At 50.0% G+C, this 14,098-nt stretch overlaps 1 protein-coding gene across 1 annotated transcript; it reads left to right on the forward strand.

Moving 5' to 3' along the window:
• The first annotated feature begins 541 nt into the window (after nt 1–541).
• ABHD4 (abhydrolase domain containing 4, N-acyl phospholipase B) lies at nt 542–13,778 on the forward strand. Its single transcript, XM_063137464.1, has 7 exons — nt 542–617; nt 5,262–5,350; nt 7,113–7,488; nt 9,271–9,425; nt 10,157–10,268; nt 11,257–11,443; nt 11,893–13,778. The coding sequence occupies exons 1-7, from the start codon at nt 595–597 to the stop codon at nt 11,980–11,982; spliced, it is 1,032 nt and encodes a 343-aa protein (XP_062993534.1). The 5' UTR covers nt 542–594; the 3' UTR covers nt 11,983–13,778.
• The last annotated feature ends 320 nt before the right edge of the window (nt 13,779–14,098 follow it).

The raw sequence follows: 14,098 nt of genomic DNA on the forward strand, positions 1-14,098 counted from the left end.
ACTGCCTCTGATACTGGTGATATAGCACATAGCCATCGGGACTAATTGCCACTGATAGCCCTCTCCCGCAGAAATGTGCCCGCTCCCCTTTCCAAGACACGGTTTCCTCCTTCGCCTGGGCCACGGCGAATCAAGGCTTGTTGCAAATCTACCTGTTGCAATTCCAAAACAACCACTTTCTCTCCCCCCTCCCCCGCCCGTGCCTCCTTGCAGCCGTCAATCACCCCAGCCAACCTCCTCCCCTCTTTGTGATGCTGCACCCACATCAGGGGGGCAGGGAAGCCCCGCCCTCCGCTTCGCTCTCCCTTTCTCCCCTAACCAAGCCCAGCAAGCGGAGGGAAGCCCGGAGGGGGCTGCCGCGCTCTCTTTAGGAGCATCCCTCCCGCCCCCTTTACATAACCCAGCAGGAAGGTTACACAACCGGCCTTTCCCAACCCCAAATTCCCCCCACCACCCCCGCCGGAGCCATTCATAAAATGTGAACCACGCCCCTTTTGCTCGCCTGACCCCGCCCCCACGTTCTAAGCTCCGCCCCTTGCAACTTACACACGCCTTCCTCACCAGCTGTTGTGATGTATTCCTTCCTGGGGAGTAATGGAGGAAGATCTTGAGCAGCCGTGAGTCTGAGTTGATTTTCAGTGTTTTCCGGCTGGCGGGGCTGCGTTCTGCTCCTGGATATTATTATTATTATTATTATTATTATTATTATTATTATTATTATTATTATTCCAGAATAGAGATTCTTCTGTGAATAGGGCAAGGAAGGAAGAAGATATAAGAAAATGGGCTGGTTGTTTTTGTAGGGAGTTATATACTTAACTTGCTCGTACAGTTGGGTTGTGCTGTTTAAGATATGCATTCATCCGGTCTTTGATGTGGGTTATTCTATTTTTCTTCTTCTAACTAAACATTGGAAGCTAAGGTTCACCGATGAGAATCTTCCTCTACTTTCTTCTAACGAGGGGTGGGTGCTAGCATATGTCCGCGAGATGCTTAGAAAGGAAGGAGCAGGGAGCTTGGGTTTGCATGTAAACAGGCCTGTTTGGGAAGGGGAAGAAGGTAAGGAAAAGCACATCAAAATCCATGCATGGTTTTGGTTAAACTTGCTGGTGACAGGACAGAGCTGGTGGGTAGGAAAATCACAGATCCTACAAAAGGAGGTAAAGGATGAAATGGTGGGATGGGGGAGGCAGAGGAAGGCAAGAGAGAGGAGACATCGTACGTTGAAAGGAGGAAGGCTGCTGGAAAAACTCAGGCTGCTGGGTTAAAAGAGGTTATGTAAAACCAGGAAATAGTGACCAGAAGCATGTGAAGGGAAATTAAGGCTCAGGAGTTCATAGATTTGACGTCAGATCTATGTCCTACGAGCTGTCTTCCATGCTAGGGCTCGTGGGCTAGAATGTGTGACGTCCACAGCACCTCTGAGCACGAACAAAGTGACTTTTCTTCACTTCCGAATAGCGATATGCCTCCTGCATTCCTGGGAAGAAAGAACGGAGGTCTTGTGGCTCACTAAATGGTGTTGCAAGGCCTCCTGGAACTTCTTCAAAACAAAACAAAAGAAAAGAAAAGTCACAAGCTGCGATTCCTAATGCTGGAGGCGATGTTTTATACATGCACAAGAGGTGCTGGAATTCAAGGCCAAATTGACGATAGATCCCACTCTTCTAATCCGAGCTGTGTGTTGGTGGGGTTGGGAATACTCAGCAGTGAAGGGGGAATGCTCTGTGTATGCTCAGAGGTCCTGGCACTATCAGTATAATTTTTCACATTCTGAGATCGAGGTATTTGGTCAGAAATTTTTTGAACCGGTTTGGAAGGAGAGCAGTTGGCAGAGGATAAGAGAAGCAGAATCTAACCACTAAAGAAATAGCCTTTATTCCCAAATATATTAGTAGCTGTGTGTTATTAGAAGGAAGGAAGCCCGGTTAAAGGACTTAGAGAGCTTGGGTCAGAGAAGCTTTTTGGAATGGGTGTTATTTACTTAAGGCACAATCCTATTTATGTTTGGAAAGGAAAAAGGCATACAATTTCCAGCATGCCCTATCCAGCTGAAAGTTGTAGGACTTTTTTTGTGTGTGGTCTAAACATGCATAGGATTCTGCCCTCAGCCCTCCAACAGACCCCTTAAGCGTGTGCGTGTACACCATCACACATTTGAGACAGCTGGTGGACTGGCAATCAGGAGTGATTTGGCAAAGAATAGGCAAAGAAGAGTGATTCAGCAATCTGACCGGCTGCCCCATCACAGTTTTGTAACAGTACAGCCTTGTTTTCCAAGAATTGCCTTTCACAGAGCAAGGCAGCCGCCATCCTGGGCTTGAAATCTTTCCAATGGAACCATTGACGATGCCCATAAGGGGGAAATGCTGTTTTGATGTCCGCCCCGGCACGTCTGACAGGCCATAGCATGTGCTGGCGTGTGCGATGAGCAAGTTATAAAGTCATCGTCTTCCACGGCTCCATTTGGGGAACAAGGGAGGCTTTACTCTTCTCGTTTCTTTCCAAACTGAGCTCCCGTAAGTTCGGGCTCAAAGTCAAGAGTTTTGATGGTGGACACCTCCGGGCAGGCGGGAGCAATTAATTTTTTATTTTATTTTTCTCTTGCCACTGCAAATGTTTGGGAAGAGAGAAAGGCAGCAGGCGGCAAAAAGAATTGCTGAATTGACAGGTCGGTTGCATGCTTCCAGCCATGGAGGATTCTATGACTCCCGGGATCCATTTAATGGATTTTTGATGCCATCGTAATAATAACGCTAAGCATTCATATCATGCTTCAAAGTCCCGAGGGTTCAAAGTATGGATCATGCATTATTTCAGTAATCCTCACACACGCCCCTGCGAGCTTAGTTGGTATTGTGTAGTATTTATTCTATTTCATTTAACATTATTTTTAGGTTGCCTTTAAGGGTGAAACTCTTAAAGTAGTTTAGAATGTTAGACTGAGACTAGGAAGACCTGGGTTCAAATTCCCACTCAGCCGTGGAGTTCACTGGCTCAGCTCTCTTTAACAAAAAACAAAGCAAGTGTCTAGTCCTCAAGCTGGGAAAATAGGCTTGAAAGGGGTACTCGGATGTGCAGGGTGAAAACTAAGAAGCGGGGGGGGGGGGTGACAGGGGTTTCCAAGGATGGGGGCTTCAGTACCCTGCAAAAACGCTTACGGCGTAAAAGTTAGAGTGTTGGACTACAATTGGGAAAACCTAGTTCAAATCCCAACTCAGCCACCAATCTCACTGGGTGACCTTGGGAAAGTCTATGTCTCTCAGCTGGGCCTACCTCACAGGGTTGTTGTGAGGATGGGATGTGGAGTGAAAGAACTGTGCACCCCACACAGACCTCCTTAGAGGAAGGTTAGATTAGAAATACTGTCAATAACAAAAAAGATATGCTATCCCTAAATTGAAATCGGGGTTGAGAGCGTGTGAGTTCCCAAAAGGCCAATAAGCAGGTAAAATCCAACAGACTTAGTTAGCCATGGCTAACTTAAATCCCATTCATTTCTATGGATCTACACTTAGAAGGAGTCACGTTGGACTTTATCTAGTGAGTTCAGTGTTGATCTAAGATTTCCCATTCCAGCGTCAAGCATGTTTTCTTGGAAGTAACTCGGAATTTATCAGACTTAATCCCAAGGAAGTGTGCCTAGGGCTGCAACCTTGGGTTTTAACGCTAAGAATGTTGATCCAGAAGCGATCTTTCCGCTGTAAGGCTGTTTAGGGTTTGCAGCCAGAATTGTTTGCACTGCAGTAGCTCTCGCTTTCAAGAAACAAGGTCTCTGCGTTTTTGCAGCGTCATCGGTGGCATAGAGAGCAGAGTGGTTAGAGTATTGGACTGGGACTCGGGTGATCTGGGTGCTAGTCCCCACTCGGCCGTGAAGCTCACGCTTGGACCAGCCTACCTCGCAGGGCTGTTGTGAAGATCAAATGGAGAGGAAGAGGGTCACGTACCCCGCCTTAGGATTTCTTGCAGTAAGACCCATCGCTCAGTGGGTCCCCATGAACAAGTTACCTTCCACGTGGCTGTGAAACTTAGATGGCAAGAGGTCGAGAACGTGGTAATGCCTGCTCTGGAGCTATAACAGACATGCTACTGTTTGACCTCAAGGGTGCAAAATTGCAGCCCGCTAAGCTATTTCTGCTGGCCAGCCCGGGAACACTGCTTTAATTTTCTCTTGCTAAACTATACGAAGTCAGTTTCCCCAGTTTGAAACAGAATCTCTCATTATTCAAGCCCCCCACCCCCCGAAGGAGCAGGTTCGTAGCTTGGGGGTTCTCCTAGAACCATCTCTGTCACTTGAGGCTCAGGTGGCCTCGGTGGCACGGAGCGCTTTCTACCAACTCCGGTTGGTGGCCCAGCTACGCCCCTATCTGCGCAGGGATAACCTGTCTTCAGTTGTCTACGCTGTGGGAACCGCCAAGTTAGATTACTGCAATGCACTCTACATGGGGCTGCCTTTGAAGACGGTTCAGAAGCTGCAGCTCGTGCAAAATGCAGCAGCCAGATTGATAACGGACCAGAAAATTCGAGCATGTAAGACCCACTCTGGCCTGCTTGCATTGGCTGCCTGTATGTTTCAGAGCCCGATTCAAGGTGCTGGTTTAAACCTGTAAAGCCTTACATGGCTTGGGACCACAATACCTGACCGAACGCCTCTCCTGACATGACTACGTTCAATATCTAAGGTCCTCCTCCGGGTGCCTACTCTGAGGAAAGCTCGGAGGATGGCAACGAAAGAGGACCTTCTCTGTGGTGGCCCCCCCAACTGTGGAACGATCTCCCTGACGAGGCACACCTGGCACATTGTCATCTTTTCAGCGCCAGGTCAAGACTTTTCTCTCAGGCATTTAGCAATATGTAATGAGCCTGGGCCTGTTTTTTTGGCTCATAGTTTTTAAAGTTGTTATAGCGGTTTTAAATGTATGTGTATATTGCACGTTTTTGTGGTTTAACATTTTTGTATATTATTTTTAAGTGTTTTTTATCTTCTGTCAACCTCCCAGAGGGCTTCAGCTATGGGGCGGTATACAAATGAAAAAAATAATAAAATAATAATTTTTCGTGCTCTGCCATGTCCTGTCAGCCTCTGGATCTCCATGGAATGGCAAAAGGCTGCTACTGAATGCAGCTTTCTATCATCGATCACTTCCATATCTTCTTGTGTTTTTTCCCTTTTTCTTTTCCAACTTCTTCATCCCTTGTTTCTATCCATTTTCCCTTCGGCCTGCCCTCGTCTCAACAATCTCCCCCCCCCCCCCCCACAGGTCCCAAGGCTGGCTAGGTGGCTGGCTGCCTGCGTGGCGACCCACCTCCATGTCCCACCTCAAGAATGTGGAAGCTCGGATCCTGCAATGTAAGTGATGTCTGCTGTTGTTTTGGGGTGGGCCTTGTCAGCCTCTTTCCCCTCTCCTGAGAAAGACACACTAGCTAACCTCCCCAGGAAAGCTGAGGGAAGAAATTGTCATTTTCCCACGATAATCTAGACTTTCCTCATGCTTCAGGTAAGCTCCACCGAAGACTAGGAGAGTTTGGTCTCCTCCCCTTGGGCATCAGGGAATACCAGAGTTTCAGGCCACATCAGGTCAACATCTGTCATAATTGAGCAGCTACCGGGTCCTACTGTTGATGGCTGCCCTGCCTCCCCCCTTTATTTCTTTTTCCTGCCCCGGCAGTCCGAGCAGTACCAGGCCAAGTACAGGGGAAGGTGATCCTGCAGGTCACCTGGACCCAAGCCGTGTAGGGCTTTAAAGGTAATCACCAACACTTCGAACTTCGTCCGGAAACTAATTGGCAGCCAGTGGGGTGATATTAAAGTCGGGGCATGTGCAATTCCTCCTGCATAAGTGGCTTGCTTCATCTTGATAACCAAAAGAACCTGAACGATGACTTGAACCTGCCAGAACCGGATCCCAACTCAACACACACCCTTGCTTTAGGGGAAGTATAATACCTTTTAGAACAGGCTGAACACCCTACCCCAGATAGATGAGCTGCCCAGCAGAATATCGCTGTCTTATCTGGATTGAACTGGATTGAAAACAGCACCATACTGATTAAGCACCTCCTCTGATTTTTGATGGAAGAGGGAGAATCTTCACTGTCACAAGCGTGCACACACACACACACCCTCTCCCAGTATAGGCCGTCCCACGGTGTGGCCAAAGCCATTTCAATGCCAAAACCACATCTGGAAAAGGACCCGGAAAATCTGTTTCCTCTAAGGATGCGTCGATCTGGCTGTCCGAGGTATGCTGGTTCTAAGCATCCATGAATTTTAATTGATAGGTTGTTTGAATTTTTAGGTTGGCATAAATTCACACGTGAACAAAATGCATTTTGGGGAGAGGGAGTAAAGGCATTTTTAGAGAAGCCATTTCCTTCTTGTGTGAGAGAGGAGGTATGCTTTCCCAAAGATGTTGTTTTTTTGTAATTCTATTTACATATAACAATCACTTACAGTGCAGTCCTATATGTGTTTACTCAGGCCATTGGGATCAATGGAACTTGTTCCCAGATAAGCGAGTAGAATATATATATATATATATATATATATATATCTAGCCAAGTAACTGTAGGTTCCTTTCTACCCAGAATAATGTTTTAAAAATGATTAATTCAATGCACGGTGTTAAACCTGCAGCCGGCAGGCCAAACCTGGACCACTCCCCCTTCTCCTGTGCCAATTTTTTGCTGTTTTGCCAGCTTTTGTGTCTTTTCCCCATTCGAAAAGTTTGAAATTCCGCTCCTGTGACTCTGTTACCGCCAGTAAGAGCTTTGAGGCATATATATGCTTGAACTTTGACCACGCCCCTTTTGGTTTGGGGCTCCGCCCACCGGTGGGATGTGGCCCTTGGAACATCTTCCAAAACTAAATTCAGCCCTCAGGCTGAAACCGGCTCAGCAACTTTGACTAAACGTTGCTCCAACTCCCCATCGGTTCGATCTATCCTCCATTAAAAAAAAGTCCCTTGTAAAAACTGGTCTCGCCTCTGTTTATTGTGAGACGTCAGCGCCTGGGTCCTTGTTGGTCGTTTTAAGGGCTTGCTTGTGGGCTTGATCCTGGACACTGACCACTCGCCTCTCCTTTCCGTCCCCTTTCCTTCTGTCCACCCCAGGCCTCCAGAACCGTTTTGCGGCCCGCTACATATCCCTCCCAAGCCAGGCCAAGATCTGGACCGTATCGCTGTCTCCGGAGCGGGGCAAGGGACGGACCCCACTGGTGATGGTGCATGGCTTTGGCGGGGGCGTCGGGCTCTGGATCCTCAACCTGGACCCGCTGAGCAACTTCCGCCCTCTCCACGCCTTCGACCTGCTCGGCTTTGGACGCAGCTCCCGGCCCCCCTTCCCCCGCGACGCCCAAGGGGCGGAGGAGGAGTTCGTGAGCTCCATCGAGGCCTGGCGCCGGGAGATGGGCATCCCCACCATGATCTTGCTAGGCCACAGCCTCGGGGGCTTCCTGGCAGCCTCCTACAGCTTGCAGTACCCAGAGAGGTGAGTCTCCGCGTTCGGGCGTCTGCGCGGCGAAACCTAGTAACGGTAGTGTGGCCGTGGCCCCTTCTCTGCGCGACTGGTGGCCATCTTATAAGCTCTCCCACTTTGGGCTCTGCCTTGGGTTCCTTTTGGCAAACGAGCTACACGGTTCTCAGAATTCTGTTTTAGAGAAGCACTCAGGGGTGCATTCTGGCCATGGTTGGAGCCAAAAGCAAAAAAAGGGTGGAGCTAAAAATACTGAGAAAACACCCAGCAAGCTTACAGCTTTTACTTCTAGGCCAACCTTCCTCAACCTGGCACGCTCCAGATGTGTTGGACTGCATCTCCCAGAATGCCCCAGCCAGCAGAGGCATTCTGGGAGTTGTAGTCCAACACATCTGGAGCGCCCCAGGTTGAGGAAGGCTGTTCAAGGCCTTCCGAGAGGCATTTCGGCTTTTAAGAATCGGGGAGCAGGGAGGCACAAAAGCTGGGCTTTCTCTGGGGCGGCACCCCAGTTATGGCATACCCTCCCCTCCCTGGCTCCGACGCTGGCTTCATTTCGGCGCCAAGTTAAAACGTGGCTTTTCGTTAAAGCCTTTGAAGGCTGAAATTCTCCAAAGGTTGCGCCTGGTTTCAATTGTTCATATCGCTTTTAAACTGTTCTACTCGTTTTAGTTTGTCAATGATTTAATTCACTTCAGCGGTGTATTGTTTTGCACTGTTCTGATTTTACCTGCACGCCACCCTGAGATCCCCAGCGATACAGGGCGGGATGTAAATGTTTTAATAAATAAATAAATGATGGATGGTTGCAGGGAAAGAGAATGGGGCCAGCATGGGGGGCTGCAGTCATTTGGGGATTTCACCCTAGAAGGCCCAGTTTCTACCTCTTGGCATGAGGTCCTGTATCCTTGTATATGGATCCCCCCCACCCCGAAATCTTTGGACACCAAACTTGGAAACAGAGGGAGAGCAGGCTAAACTGTGATCAAATTCTCTTGAGATTTATCCCTCCCCCCCATAACCCCCCCCAACATAACCATAAGCTGCAAACATCAAGCTGAACAAGGCCTCAAGTCAGCCCACAGATGGTATCATTGGGTCCCAGTGGGGTGGGTGGGCTGAGGCAGTGTGGGCAGTTCCTCAGGTCTTCTGAGACTGTCACCCTGCAGCGCTGCTTGTAATAAACCTTCTAAAGAGAGAGAAATTGTGTCTTGAGAGTCTGTGACCACCACTCAGCGAACCACAGGGACCCGTGGTTTCGGGTCCCACCACAGGCAGTCACTAAAACAAGGCTTGCATGGTAGAGCTTGGGCTGGTTTGGACCACGTCAGAATCTTGTATATGAATGCTCCCCAACAAAATAAATAAAGAAGTGTCCCTGCATTTAGAAAACTAACACGTCAGGGAAAAGGCTAGGTTAGAAGGTTAGATTCTTATTTTTTCTTGATGCATATACACACCCACACCCACACCCTCTATATAGGTGTGCCGGTGTGTGTATATATAAAACCCTGCATGTGTGTGTATGTCTATTACATCTGTATATGTATATATGGCTGCAATATTCAAACTTGCGGTAATAATAATAATACTATTATAATATTTTTTTCTTACCCGCCTCTCCCTCTGGATGGAGGCAGGGAACAACGTTGAATACAAAAAATATAAAATGCATAGAACTGATTTAAAAGCATAAAACCAATGCATCATTTAAATCCTGAAATCTTTTAAGACGTTTGAATAGCCAGTGCCAGCCACTGCCCCTGCCTTAGCCTGCATTTTATGCGCTTCCTAACCCAGGGTGAAACATCTGATCCTCGTGGACCCCTGGGGCTTCCCCACACGGCCGTCCGACCCGACTCAGATCCGTAACCCCCCGACCTGGGTCAAGGCTGTGGCGACGGTGCTGGGACGCTCCAACCCTCTGGCTGTGCTCCGAGCGGCTGGACCCTGGGGTGAGTGAAGCTGGCAAGGAGTTCCGACAGAGTAGGGGGCATTGGGGAGCAAGTGGGAGGAGATTGCGAGGACTAGCGATGGTTAGGAGTCATGCTTCTTGTCCACATTATCACAAACGGTTGCAATATCGCCCTGGGCTGGGCGGCGCGTGACGATCTACGTCTGGGTTTCGTCCACCTCCCCGCAAGCATTGGCCTTCGCCTTGGGCAGCCTTCCCCAACTGGTTGCCCTCTGAATACTTTGGACTACAACTCCCAGGATTCCCGACCATTGGCCATGCTAACTCGGGGTGATGGGAGTTGAAATCAGTCACATGCGTTGAATAGTTGTAATCCTTGCAACTATCTGGGAAGGCAGGTCAGTGTTTTCTGTCTAGACAGGCGTAAGGTTGTGCCCTAAGCGCCTTAGTCCCAAATTTCACCCTGTTGGTGTAGTTGCGGGGATGTCTCCAGTGAGATATCAGTGATCTGCCTCCATTTTCCCATCTATAAAATGGACAGAGCTGTATTTGAAGATGGAGAAGAGCTGGTTCTCACTGGAAGTCCTTTTGCGGTTTGTTTTGGAAAAAGTGATCAGTAACATTTTCAAATAAGTGTTATTTAAAATAAAAGCTGTAATCCACTACGAACTGGGGAAAGTGTTTCCAAATGGTTTAGATGCTCAAAAAAATGCTTGGCGTGAACCTGCCGGCTGCATCCTCCCCCCCCCCCCCGCCCCCTTTCCCCTCCAGGTCCTGGGCTGGTGCAGCGCTTCCGTCCAGACTTTAAGCAGAAGTTTGCTGATTTCTTTGACGATGATACCATCTCGGAATACATCTACCACTGCAACGCCCAGACGCCGAGGTGAGGATGCGCCCATCCCTGGACGCAGAGAGGTAGCCAATCCAGATCGGTGGCTCCTGTGGAACCCCGTGGTTGTGAACCGCCCAGAGAGCGTCGGCTGCTGGGTGGCAGAGAAATGCAATAAATAAAGGGGTTGGAGCAGCTCCCCTATAAGACAAATGTACAACAGAATTACAAAACAACCGAAAGACGGGTGCCTGGGGACATTGGTAATGGGGTTTATGTGCATGCCCATGTTCCCCCTCCCTTAGCCCTACACGTCATATGAACATAAGAACATAAGAAGAGCCCTGCTGGATCAGACCAAGGGTCCATCTAGTCCATCACTCTGTTCACACAGTGGCCAACCAGACATCGGCCAGGGATGAACAAGCAGGACATGGTGCAACAGCACCCTCCCACCCATGTTCCCCAGCAACTGGTGCACACAGGCTTACTACCTCGAATACTGGAGATAGCACACAACTATCAGGGCTAGTAGCCATTGATAACCTTCTCCTCCAGGAATTTCTCCAACCCCCTTTTAAAGCCATCCAGATTGGTGGCCATCACTCCATCTTGTGGGAGTGAGTTCCATAATTTAACTATGTGTTGTGTGAAGAAGTCCTTCCTCTTGTTTGTCCTGGATTTCCCACCCATCAGCTTCATGGGATGACCCCTGGTTCTAGTATTTTGAGAGATGGAGAGGAATGTCTCCGTATCCACATTCTCCATTTTGTACCCCTCTATCATGTCTCCCCTTAGCCTCCTTTTTTTTCCAAGCTAAACAATCCCAGTTGATGTAACCTTCCCTCATAGGGGAGATGCTCCAGACCCTTGATCATTTGAGTTGCCCCTTTCTGCACTCCTTCCATCTCTATATGCGGGCTGGGTACATTCAGTGAAGGCATCCATCCCCCATGCCTAAGCAGCAGCGCTTGTAGACTTGGGGTTACCCTTTCCCCATAACCGTTAACCGTGCTCTCTGGTCCTCTACCGCCCCCTCCAGTGGCGAGGCAGGGTTCAAGGCCATGACGCAGGCATTCGGTTGGGCCCGGCGCCCCATGTTGGAACGCATCCACCTGGTGCGGCGGGACTTACCCATCACCCTCATCTACGGCACCAATTCCTGGATCGATACCAGCACCGGGGAGAAAGTCAAGCACCTCCGACCGGGCAGCTACGTCTGTGACATGGTAGGACCTTTGGCACGGAAAGAGAGAGAGAAAGGCTCCGTTCAGGCCACACCTTTCTCGACATTGGTTTTAGAACGGCACGGTGGAGTTTTTACACCACCGTTGAGAAATGTGTTGTCTGGCGGGAAAACTGTTTTGGGAAACACTCCCTGCTGAATATCCACGCTGTGCAGCAGAGAGTTCATGCACAACCGTTGTGTTGCGTGTTGCGTAGCTCGCTCTGTGGCGTTTTCCGTTGCCTTGAGATGTCTTTTCTCACTGGCTACAGAGTTCTCTGGCAAGAGTGGTGAAAGGAGTGAGCCGCTCTAGGAGAACTGCTGGGATTGTTGGTTTTTTTGCAGCAATCTTGATGGGATAGCCTTGGGAGGGCCGGTGGAGGAGAGAGGGCGGAGGAACCTGACGTTTGCTCCTGACTTCGTCTTTTTCCCATTCTCTCTTCCCCTCCTCAGGCTATTCCAGGTGCCTCCCACCACGTCTACGCCGACCAGCCCCACGCCTTTAATGCCGCTGTGGAACGGATCTGTGATTCTGTTGACTGACTGGGCGTGGGCCAGATGAAGAAAGATGCTTCCTTTTCTGCAGCACCCCCCAACCCGGTTGTTGGGACGCGCACAAGACACTCAGAGCCTTCCTGCACCCCAAGGAGCGGAAACTCTTAACTCCTGATGCAAGTTGATCTTGGAGGAAATCCCACCCTCTGCTCTTCCCCCGCTTGACTTTCCCCTGAAATCTTCATTTTACTTAAAGGTTGCAGGCCCTCCTGCGTTGGGTTAACCTTAGTTCTAACCATTTTATTTTCTCCTAATTTCCTGTGGCTCCTGGTTTGCTTTATGCTACATCCTAGAGTAGGTTCCTCCTGGAGTGCCTTGTCTGTCTTGTCCTAGCAACGGTCCCGTTTGCTCGCTTTCACTTTTATTACTTCCAGCCCTTCTTTATTCCGTCCGTCGTGCTCCTGCGAAACCATCCCAAGTCTTTTGTGCCGGAACAGCTACTTTTAATCCCCGTTGCTCCCCCTGACCTCATGACGATAACACTGGAATAAGGCTGCTCTACACCGGTCTCTTGGGACAGACATTCGGACAAAGAGGTTGCTATCATCCCTGTAGGCGATACAATTGCTGATCCAATCGGCCGAGGCCGCATGGCGCGTGAAGCTGGGAGGGAATGCAATGGCTTTTCCTTCTGGCGGACGCCGTCTTTTGGCTTGCCTAAATCAAGGAGAAGGCCTGGGTTGAGGGGGAATGGCGTATCGTTGGGAGTTTCTTCTCCTTGAGTGGGCACCGGTATATAACGGTGCCCCATTAACGTTCATTGACTTGATGGAACGTGGGGTGTGTCATATCTCTTCACCAAAGGCCGAGCATTGCCAGAAGATGGCGTGGGCGTGGCAAGAGAGTCTCGGACATCCTGCCCGGCCATGTGATGCTACGGGAGATCATGCCTGATGGCTACTGAGGTCCTGCTTCACAGGCAGGGGACGGACGCCCCAAGTCCATAACTCATCACTGGGCTTGGGAAGCAGGGATGGGGCTAGAAGGAAATCTTGCTTCCCAGCTTGACTTGGGGACAGGAAAACAGGAAGGGCAGTAGTGGTTCAAAGCCCCCAAATGGAGGAACCCCACAAAAATGTCCAAAAAAGGGCAAAGGGGTAGGGGAAAAGAGTGTTTTCAGTACAATAAAAGAACTCCAATGTGTTTTGGACCTTTCGGTCATTCATCAGGGTCATTAGTTAGAATGTAAGGGATGTCTATGGAGACTGGGGATTGTGAAACAGACCCTTACATTCTAACGGGAGTGGATCAAGCGTCCTCCTTCCCAAGTCAATGGAGGATCGGAGAGCCCTACGGTTACCAGGTGCTCTTCTAAAAGAGGAATGTCCCGACCCTAGAACTCTCGGGGCAGGGTGTCAACCAGGACGATAGCTCAACGTTCTCCATGAGACATCGGGCTTGCCATTGTTTGAGCTGTTCACAGCCCTGGGCTGCAAGAAAAGCGGACCCCTGCAATATCTCAACCGGCGTTGGGATGGGAATTTCATGGGGTGTGTGTATGTTTTAATTACTCTCCTCCGCCGCCATAATTCTGCTGTAATTAACTGCCATCCATTTTGTTCAGCTTTGGAAAAATGTAGGTGGCGGTTACCTTTCGGTAGGATTTGAGCCACGCTAGTGACTTCTCTTGGCAGGACAAGCAAAGGAGACGGAGAGGGCTTTTTCGGAGCTTAGAGCGTTGGGAATCTCTGCGCTCTCGTTGGTTCCATCTAGGGGGATTCCACACGTCGTACTGAGGCCGCTTCCATGCGGCCCCAGTGCGACCCCAAAGCGATCGTGAAACTTGCCTGGCGAAGAGACGAGGAAGAGGCGTCCTTGCCGCCGCTGGCACTGCCGCTGCCACCCACCTCCCTCCTCGCCAGCCGGGACGGAGAGCTCGGTGGAAGAAGGTCGGGTGGAGAGCGGAAGAAGCTCTCCACCCCGCCGCCTTCTGCCGAGCTCTCCGAGCCAGCTGGCGAGGAGGGAGGTGGGTGGCGGTGGCGGTGGCGGCACCAGCAAGGACGCCTCTTCCTCGTCTCTTTTACAGGCAAGCTACACGATCGTTTTTGGGGTGCACTGGGGGCGGATGGAAGCGCCCTGAGTACGACGTGTGGAATCCCCCCAG

The sequence above is a fragment of the Elgaria multicarinata genome, chromosome 11 (genome assembly GCF_023053635.1).
Source record: "Elgaria multicarinata webbii isolate HBS135686 ecotype San Diego chromosome 11, rElgMul1.1.pri, whole genome shotgun sequence".
Classification (NCBI taxonomy): Eukaryota; Metazoa; Chordata; class Lepidosauria; order Squamata; family Anguidae; genus Elgaria; species Elgaria multicarinata.